Source organism: Synchiropus splendidus, chromosome 15 (genome assembly GCF_027744825.2).
Source record: "Synchiropus splendidus isolate RoL2022-P1 chromosome 15, RoL_Sspl_1.0, whole genome shotgun sequence".
Classification (NCBI taxonomy): Eukaryota; Metazoa; Chordata; class Actinopteri; order Syngnathiformes; family Callionymidae; genus Synchiropus; species Synchiropus splendidus.
In genome coordinates this window covers 14,407,986-14,418,013 of record NC_071348.1, presented here as the reverse complement: position 1 = coordinate 14,418,013, position 10,028 = coordinate 14,407,986, and the positions used below count along the sequence as shown (strand labels likewise).

At 41.3% G+C, this 10,028-nt stretch overlaps 2 protein-coding genes across 3 annotated transcripts; one reads left to right on the top strand and one right to left on the bottom strand.

Annotated features, from left to right (window-relative positions):
- The first annotated feature begins 357 nt into the window (after window positions 1-357).
- On the top strand, window positions 358-6,804 carry grwd1 (glutamate-rich WD repeat containing 1). The gene is made up of 7 exons (XM_053844211.1): window positions 358-600; window positions 676-793; window positions 1,732-1,894; window positions 1,988-2,204; window positions 2,287-2,432; window positions 2,686-2,877; window positions 4,860-6,804. Exons 1-7 carry the CDS (start codon window positions 387-389, stop codon window positions 5,166-5,168), a joined length of 1,359 nt encoding a protein of 452 aa, XP_053700186.1. The 5' UTR covers window positions 358-386; the 3' UTR covers window positions 5,169-6,804.
- On the bottom strand, window positions 6,490-8,837 carry cdc42ep5 (CDC42 effector protein (Rho GTPase binding) 5). Of its 2 annotated transcripts, none has more exons than XM_053844212.1 (2): window positions 8,674-8,837; window positions 6,490-8,004 (listed from the first exon to the last, which is right to left on the bottom strand). In XM_053844212.1, exon 2 carries the CDS (start codon window positions 7,997-7,999, stop codon window positions 7,124-7,126), a length of 876 nt encoding a protein of 291 aa, XP_053700187.1. In that variant the 5' UTR covers window positions 8,000-8,004; window positions 8,674-8,837; the 3' UTR covers window positions 6,490-7,123. The 2 variants fall into 2 exon arrangements, with proteins under 2 accessions (XP_053700187.1, XP_053700188.1); XM_053844213.1 differs by having other exon boundaries at window positions 6,490-8,001; window positions 8,674-8,836.
- Window positions 8,838-10,028: the final 1,191 nt, after the last annotated feature.

Genomic DNA, 10,028 nt, shown 5'->3' with positions numbered 1-10,028 from the left:
AGAACGATTCGGGGCATATGAATGTGCGATCCCTAAATGGCAGATGGCCTAAACTCAAAGAGTTCAGCCTGCAGCTGACTTCCGAAATGGTGAAATCAGTCACCATTAGCATGATGACATCGAATATTGTCAACTTTATGACAAGAGTATTCACATAAACAGTAACTTATCTTCTTTGGTGTCAACTGCTCGGTTTTTTTTTAATTCAACTGGGTCCTTGATGCAAATACCGACAGCCTTTCTCGGTGATCTTTCCTGGCGGCAGACTCAAATGGCAGCTGGATTCCCGTAAATGGTGGGAAGACAAGAAAACAGGGAGAGGTGGGGTAGGACGGGGGGTTAAACCACGTGGTACACTTCCTCACCGGAAGTGCGCTTTTGCCAAGATGTCTGCTCCCGAGGAAGACACGTTTGCTGAAGAAGGAGGCGAGATGGAGGAGATGGACGACAATGGCAGCGACGAGGACGAAGGAGTGGAGATGGAGGAGGAAGGAGGGGACGAGAAGAAAGTCTACGTGCCCGGAATTGAGCCACTTCAGCCGGGAGAGGAGCTGGAGATGGACCGCTCTGCCTACCGCATGTACCATGAGTGTCAGACAGGCGAGTGACAACAACAAACCTGAAATCAGAGTGTTGTCGTGCCGAGTCTTATATTCTCTTTATCTTTGTGTATAGGGGCGCCTTGTCTAAGTTTCGACATTATCAAAGATGGTGATGGAGAAAAGAGGGAGCAGTATCCTCTCTCAATGCTTCTGTGTGCGGGAACCCAGGCTGAGACCGCAATGGCCAACAGGTGGATTATTACACCTCTTATTACGTCAATGTTTTCTTTAATGCATGTGCTATGCTTATGAGTCTGCATTTAGCCAAGCCGCTCTAATATTTCGTCATGCGCACGTTAGTAAAACGTCACTTGCCATTTTGAGTGACTGGTCTTCTGTTTTAATGTTTGGTAACATAAAGACGGCTAGATGTGATAGGGTCTTTGCAGCAGAACCTGCATTATTTTCTTATTTAAGTAGTGTTTTTTGTGTTGTTTAATTTGAAGCTAAACTGGCAAGCGAAATTGTAAGATGCACTTTTCATCCATCCATTATTCCATTAGTCCAAATTCTAAACAAGGTCTCCAGTTACCCCCACCCACGCTGACGCATACAATTTACCCTGTTTTTTCTCTATGAAGCAGAAACACATATTCTCCAAATTGTGGGAAGAATAAAGGCTAGCAGCATGTGTATCTTTTCACTTTTCCTGGAATGTTTGTTCTGCATCAAAAATTAAAGGATACATTTTTGATAAATGGTTGCTCTGAAAACGCCTGATGGCCCTCTTGCGAGCTTTTAACAGAAAATGGTTTGGTGGGCAAGGTTTGGCTGATCTTGCATTTTAGATGTATACTGTCGCATTACACGGGCAATCCATTTATGTCAATGACATTGCAACAAACATTGCAATAAAATACAGCATTTCTGATCGACTGCAATGCACCAGAGATGTCAAATGCAAACTTGATCCCCATCCAGCCGATTTAAGTGATCAAGACCTCTCGAGTTGTAGTTGCAGTAAAACCGTGACATTGAAATGGAAAATAAAACGTAGGGTAACAACCACATTGAGAAAAAAATGTTTTTGTAAATTGATCCTTAAATTTGAAACAACATGCTCCATTACATGTTTTAGGAGTTCAGAGTGAACCTACTGTAAATAAGGAAGCCACACTCTTTCTTCCAGACTTCTGGTCATGCGCATGTACAATCTTCATGGAACTGAGCAAGATAATGAGGAGGAGGAGAGCAGTGACGAGGAAAGCGACGAGGAGGATGAAGATGCGGACAAAAAGCCTCAGATGGAGCTGGCCATGATGCCTCATTATGGAGGCATAAACAGAGTCAGAGTATGTACATTATTTTAAAAATGAAAACTGAATCTATTAATTTTTTGCTGCGTCACCATTTGATGTCACTACCACATTCTCACTCCCTTTTAGGTAACTCAGCGTGGCGATCAGTCGCTGGCTGCTGTTTGGTCAGAAAAAGGACAAGTAGAAATCTTTGACCTCCGACCTCAGCTGGAGGCAGTCCACAGCTCTGTTGCCATGGCAGCTTTTTTTTCTCTCAAGCAACAGAAAGAAGCCGTGGCTCTTTTCAGTTTCTCAGGTCACATGACTGAAGGATTTGCTATTGATTGGTCCCCTGTTGTACCTGGTAGGTGGCAACATGTTATTTACAGTATTCTCCACAGAGTAGATTTACTCCTTTCCTCACCATAAGTGCATTGATTCAACAGGTCGGCTTGTTAGTGGAGACTGTAACAAGAACATCCATGTTTGGGAGCCACAGGAAGGTGGCACTTCATGGAAGATTGACCAGCGACCCTTCAGCTCACACACCAAGTCTGTAGAGGATCTGCAGTGGTCACCAACAGAAGCCACGGTGTGGTCATGTCTTTTACAATTTTAATGCATTTTCCATTACTACTGGATGAAATGAAACTGAAAGTTTCTGCACAGCTACATGACTTTTCATTTACGTACAGTGCATGTTGATAACTGTCAATGAATGACTCACCGAAAGTGATTCTGTACATAAATGTGACACACTTCAAAGAGCTAATGATTTTGTAGTGCAGTTCTGGACTTGTTAATCTTTAATCAGGATATCTAATCTTTGTTTACTTGTGCTAAAGGTTTTTGCCTCATGCTCAGTGGATCAGTCGATCCGTATTTGGGATATCCGTGCCCCGCCCAACTCCATGCTTTCAGCCAATGAAGCGCACACGTCAGACGTCAATGTAATCAGCTGGAACCAGAGCGAACCATTTCTCCTGTCTGGAGGGGACGATGGGCTTCTGAAAGTGTGGGACTTGCGACAATTTAAGGCAAGCAAAAATCATCATCCTGGTACATATTAATGAATTGTATTTTTGTTGCACATAAAACAAGATTATGTGGTGGTAAGTAATGACCAGATAAAACATGTCTCGCTAGTCATTGTGAGACACATTGGTCAGGATTACACACACACTTCTATCTCTAGTTTTGTGTGAGGACCAGCCAAAATGTCCTCACAAGATCAGTGTCTTATTAGATGTTGGTCCACACAAGAATATTAAAACACACAATTACTTTAATCTAGTGGACGACAGTGCTGTCTTTCTGTATGAAAGTGAAAACAGCTGCTTGAGCTGAAGACAAGTAGAGTAACATCAACCAGAATGTAGATCTGGATCAACCAATGCATCACAAAGGTACTGTAGAGTCATGAAAAAAGCCCAACTTACATGAGGTGCTCATAACTTTGACATTCTCATCTTTGGATGGAAGTTATGAATGTTTTACCGATGATAAATTAAACCATAGGCAGAACATATTTACACCTTTGGTTCATAACACCAGACCTGGTAAAGGTTGTAATTCATCTAGGAAAACGAGAAATATCGTAGTCGTCAAACTATGTTGTCTTTTTCTGTTTTTACCTTCCGTAAAACACAAGAAAATGAGATTTATCAGCTCTCCCCGATGTGTGGAAGTGTTGAATCAGATTCCATTCCGCTACTCATTAACTGCTGCTAATGATCGGTCCAACTCAATTTAATCAAGTTCAGAGTCGGAACATTTTGTTTCTGAAAAAGATGTCGCCCAGCCCCAAGTCTTTTTTTTTATTTTTTATAATTTTTTAAATCATAATTTAGTTTCTCATTTTCAGCTACACCAAACATACACTACACCGTATGTATGGCGCCACCTCAATGACAGCTGCTGAAGCTGAAAAAAAAACGCTCACTCTGCTCAGCGAGCACAAGTCAGTGGTCATCGAAGGTCATCTCTTGGTGATGTCATTGTAAACAGTGCATTCCCCTGTGAAGTGTTAATCGTTTTTCATCAGATCCTTAAGACAACAAAGCACTCCACTGTTTCCACTCCAGCGCTCTTTTCTGAACACGACTTGATTCACCCTCCTTAGCAGACCACTGAACTTTATTTTCTAAACATCTCCAACTAGCAAATATTCCCATCACTCAGCGTAATTACATTGGTGTCTATGACCTCAAAGTTCTGATGCTGACTATGTTTGAGATGGTTATGGGTGGTCACATCAAACATCTATTTGGTTTCTACTGTTTACACGAAGATACTGTAGCTCTGGCATCTTTAACAAAATTTCCTGTTTTGGACCTGTTGCTGGTTACTGACCTTTCTTTCACTATGTAAACTGGTCTCTCTTAGAAATCTTGAAATGCCCATAAATAAGTGCTGTTTACTCAAACACTACATGGCCCCGCATGTTGTTCATGTAGCTTGGTTTTGGCAACAAACCAATGGAACGGTGAAAAAAAAGTAATAATCGGAAAATATGTAATTAACCATAATGTTTAATATTGCTGTAAAAATTCTTTCTCAGTCAACAAGTGGTCATCCTCCATTTAAGGATGGTGCACTCACAACTGCTACTTGGTGCTCAACAGTGACACCTAGCTGTGAGTTCTCCACATGTAGGTTCTACGTGACACCCCAATATTGGCCACAATTTTGTCTACTTTATAAGGGGCTTGTTTGTTGATTCTGGAAAACAACTTGTTTTGATCTTAATTTGATCTTAAAATGTTGTGAGCAAACTGGAAAAAAATGTAAATGTTAGGGGTGATTTGTGATGAAGAAATTGTTTTGTTTTCTTTATACATATACTCTATATCCTTCCTATAGACTTCTTAAAACAAGTCCAGTATTTTGTTCATCCTTAATCAATTATAACAACAATTATAGTCACTCAACTTGACTGACATATTGCAAATCAAGAAACCAGTGTTGTATGCTTGTCCATGGTGGTGTATCAGCACTTATCTCCTCATTTCTCCTGCAGTCAGGGAAGCCAGTGGCCAACTTCAAGCAGCACAGTGCCCCCATCACCTCAGTGGAGTGGAACCCTGTGGACTCTAGCGTGTTTGCAGCATCTGGAGCGGATGACGTGGTCAGTCAGTGGGATCTGTCGGTGGAGTCATGCGATGTGGGAGCCAGGGCTGAGGGGATGAAGGACCTGCCTCCACAACTGCTGTTCCTGCACCAGGGCCAGTCTGAGATCAAGGAGGTTCACTGGCACCCTCAGCTGACGGGCACCATGATCTCCACCGCCCTGTCTGGATTTAATGTGTTTAGGACTATATCTGTGTGAAGTTTCAGCAAAGAATTTTTCTATTTTTGCATCTCTTTGGAGAGCGACTTTCTGTTTGTTTGAGTGCGAGTGTGCGTGATCAGCGTGTGTGATTTTACATTTGTCAGTACAGTTACTTTCTCAGTTATTCACCACTGATTTCGCTATTTAGCCAACACTGACAATTCAATTTATTAGTGGCACAATACCTTCGCTTTGCCGGTGTCATTCGCCTGCCAATTAAGATATGCATGTGTTGCAGTCTTTAGTAAGGGGTCTATAGTGGTGGCCAGCACTCAAGTCTTCCTACTTCGTTTGATAAAGGAAACGGAAGAAGTATAGATCAGACAGCCCAGCACGTACCAAGAAATCTAGGAAGTCCTGAATCTTTCATCAATTATGTCAAATATTTTCAATGATTTTTAGAGTAAAAAGAGACATGCATATCTGTGTACCCCATACGGAAAGAATTTTTGTGGAGATACAAAGCAAGTTTCAGTTGACTTGTCACTTTTAGACTCAGATAATTCCTGTAAATGACTACATGTTTACACTAAAGATATGTAAAGACTGTCAGAGTTTGAATGATGAAGATGTCAGTGTGAATACACATTTATTGTGTACAGAAATGTTTTCTATTAGTTTTCTGTTTTGCTCTTTGTTTCTGATGGATGCATCATTTCCTTAAGCATTGTATGTTCACCAATACGTGAGCGTCTTTTTGCAAGCACACTTAACCACAATAAAAGAAGTTGAATTTACTTGAGTTTCTCTTTTGCCGTTGATAATATGCTGCTCTTTTGTGGAGTTGAGTAAAATGCAGATACTTCGGCCCCTCAGCTGTTGTGTCATGTAATATACAGTATATATAACTGAAAAGTGCTAATATTTGCTGAGAGAGCAATAGCCAATAATACTACACTGATACACTGATATCTTTGGTGTGCTGCTTGTTCCCTCTCTAGGATTGCAGGTCCTAGCTAGGCTAGTTTCACTGTTCCAAATCTAGATTATTTAAGTTTAAACAAGCATTCTCAAAAGCACTGGTCTTATTCTTGTTAGATTCCACTGTGTGACTCTGTTGTGGTCTGGTGCTTCAGGTCTCAAGCAAGTAACAAGTAATCACATGCTTATTGAAGCTCAGAAATAACTAATTCAGCTGACAACAGTGTGACAGTTGGGTCATGTGATTGTGTCTGCAGGGTTGCCACTGTAATATCTGGAATAAATCTTTCATATTTCAGAATCTTTCACAAATCTTTTGTGTACATTTCAGCAAACAGTATTTGGAAATATTTCATTGAGCAAGCAGCAGTTTCCTTTTGTGAATAAATACTTGCACTTGTTTGAAAATCTCATTGTTTTATTTTCTGTAATTCTTAAACATATGTTTACAAGATCATTTGGTATGTCATCATGTCTTAGCACAATGTTGAATCCCTGTAACAGCATGACAAACAAGAAACTGTACAAGAAAAAACAAGAACCGTAATGTTATTTACATCCCAGCAGCCACAAACAAAATCTTTGGTATGAAAACATGCTAAATAACCAAGCTGCTTTGCTTAGACATATCACAACTGACATAGTCAGACACGGAATGTGAAAAGTTCACAGTCGTTTTACAAGGTTTTGTGGTGATTTCTATAAAAGAAGTCGAACACAAAGTAGAGTAAGACTTTTAAAACTATTTCTTTTCTCCTTTTGTCCTGGTGCAGCTGTTGTGCACCTTTTGGTCAATAAAACATTTTAAGCATTTTGGATAATAAAAGAAAAAGTGCTACAAATCATTCACTGTCTGAACAATGGCTGCTTGTGTTCATGAGTCTTTGGTTGGTCAGATACTCCTGAAAATGAAAAAGAAGTTATGTTCCAGCAGAGCAACAGCATCTTCAAGCCACTCCAACTCTTGTACTCCAGTTCCAATTCTCTTTTAACTGACACCCACATTTCCAATATTAATACAGTAAAACATCCTATAAACCAATTTCATCATCAAACTCATCTTCAAATGTATATCCTCGCCCCACTCCTTCATCCTCCTCATCCTCTGTATCAGTCTCTGACTGGACGCTGTCCAGTCTCCTGTCCAATGTGGTCACTCCCTCGTATTCCGAACTATGAGAGGAGGCAGGACTAGGTGGCAGATCACCTCTGTTGAACTCTGTTTCACCTTGACTGACCACACCCGAGCCCCTCTCAACCTCAGCCATCCCCTGGCTATGGTGTTCCATCTGATCATCATCTTGAAAGTCAAACTCCTGACCTTCATCCTCCTCAGATGCCTGTCGAATTATTTCCTCTCGTTTGTCGCTGAACCTCACTTTTGGTCGCAGACCCTTTGTCTTGATTCCATTCACATCTGGTACCCTGCTGTCTCCCATCTGGCTTTCATCAAAGTTCTTCCCATTCTGTATGCTAACAGACAGCTCTGTGTCACCCATCTGCTTCGCTTCTTCTGACGCCACGCTGTTTTTGGTACTGAACACATCATCCTGTAAACTCAATCCATCCATCACCCCGAGTACATCTCCCAGCATTGAGGGGCCAAGATCCAAATCCAAGTCCAGAGTCAACGATGACACTGACTCCAGATGCTCAGATTCATTGTTTGGTGTGGTGTCCAGTGGTTCTGATTGAAGGTGGTTCACTGAAGAATCCATCGATGAAGGGCCTGCAGGACCCCCAAGGTCAGCGCTGGGTGGTCTGGGACCAAGCGTGGACAGGAAGGAGGTGTCACCAAACGCGTCACCTCCTCTTCCAATGTGCATGGTGTGGCGAAAGTCACCCAGCGGGGCTGAGATCATGGTGGGGTCCAGGCGGGGGGCCCGGGATGATTTGTGAAGCGGCATATCTGCTAAAACAACAAAGTTCACATGCTGTCACACATCAGCACAGACAGCAAGACTGTACAGGCGACGCTACAAGTTAGGAAGAATGCAGAAAAGATCCGGTCAGGAGTCTTCAACTCTAACAGCTTGTTGTGCAACACTGTGGGAAACCGAGGAGCGTTTAGTGTCTGGTGTGGCTGTGAAGGCCTTGCTGGGACATGTACTTGAAACACACACATGCAACGCTAGCACATACTTTTCTCTACCCTCAGGGGTGTGTGTGTGTGTGCATCTGCGTCTGTATGAACACAAACAAAAATGTAGCTTTCTTGATTCATAAAACTTGCCTCTTTGACACATTTTGATTTCAGCTATAAATAATATGAACATTCACACGATTACACATTATATTAACGTCAAGCTAATAAAAACACAGCAGCAAACACATAAAATAAATCAACCAACAAATCGTTAGAGCGGTTGTTAGATGATAAACGGACAGAGGCTTTACAGGCCCAATCCAAATTTAAACTGACAATAATGAAACAATAATGACATGATAATACTGAAACGTATTCATAGCCGTCCCATTTAGACGTTAGAAACGTTCATATAAAGACGAAAGAACAACAGCATTTGTAGTTCAACTGAAGTCTGATCGACACCAAAACATTCCAGAGAGCCAGAAAACTTACTTTGAAGAACAGTTCGGTAGTCTTTCTCCTCAGTGAAATGACTTTTCACAACAATTTCAGCTAGTTTAGGTTGCCTTCTCGACTTTCCCTCGTTCTTTTTCACGCCGTCGGTTCAGTGTGAGACTTTTTTTTTCCAAAGGGATGGGCATGGACGAGGAAGTGACGCGGAGGCTGCTCTGGACATCTGGATTCACCGTCTCTCTGCGCTGGTTAGTTGTCGCCCACAGACACGTGAAGCCCCTGTGAAATCGCTTGCTGCAGTTAAACCAGAATTTCAGAGGGATTATGACACTCAATTAGAAAAAATATATATATATATATTTATATATTTGAAATGTAAATGGGCCGATTACGTAATAACAACCTGTTGCATTGTAGAGCGTTGGGACGATAGTTTGTATACATTTTATCAATTGTATTCAATAACAAAAAGTGTTTCCGCTCGCAGATACATTCCGCTTGAAGCAGAATTAGGCTATAGAGATGTTAGTGTTGTAAGACAACCTATGACGTCACTGCAATTCGTCATAGCAGTTGACATTGCTTAGTTTCCTTTGGATTCATCCACTCCAGTAACAATATAAAATAACAAGATGATAACGAGATATTGGACCTCACTCCTCTTGGTTTATTTGTACCATGACTTGACATAGTACTTGACTTGTGTATGCAACCTGCCACAGCAGTCCTGGCTTTCATCCATGGCTCGGCAGCAGAGTGACACTGAGTCACATTCTCTGCACCAGAAAGTTTTAAATGAAGATGTCCTTAATCCAAAGGAGGCTAGAGCTTGATCCTGTGTTGGCAGTCTCTCTACACCACAGGGATTGCATCATTGACAGCAGAACCAATTGGCATCATGCATTTGTGTGTTTGGAATCTCATTCATATGGGTTTTATGTATTTTTTGTCTATTTCTTATGACCTTATCAATTTAATATTTATCTCCCCAACTAATTTCCATCGATCCCAATACAAGATATCAAACAGGTGCATTTTAATCCCTGTTTCAGAAACACTTGACATGCTCCACACTGAGATGTTCCTGAACAAGAATGAAGACCATCTGGTCCTCCTGCTGTTATGTGGTTCTCTGACATGTTTGTCCACTAATATCCTTAAGAGCATGCTTGTTGAAATGCTTGTGATTTTTCAATACCACCTTTTTCAAAGTGGACAACCAGTGGCTCTTCTCCAAGACGCTGTTGATGACATTTGTAATAATTGAAAATGGGATTTCATGGGTTTGATGCCGATGCTGCATTTAAGGACATTTCTTTTGGCTACTTTAATCTGTGTCTGTTGGCTTGATGGCCATATTTTAACAGTATATTATTGAACAGTACATTCTTGAA

Coding starts and splice junctions, on each gene's coding strand:
- cdc42ep5 (XM_053844212.1), bottom strand. CDS start 7,999: ATGCCGCTTCACAAATCATCCCGGGCCCCCCGCCTGGACCCCACCATG.
- grwd1 (XM_053844211.1), top strand. CDS start 387: ATGTCTGCTCCCGAGGAAGACACGTTTGCTGAAGAAGGAGGCGAGATG. Junction 1,895..1,987: donor GAGGCATAAACAGAGTCAGA/GTATGTACATTA, acceptor ACTCCCTTTTAG/GTAACTCAGCGTGGCGATCA. Junction 2,878..4,859: donor GGGACTTGCGACAATTTAAG/GCAAGCAAAAAT, acceptor TTTCTCCTGCAG/TCAGGGAAGCCAGTGGCCAA.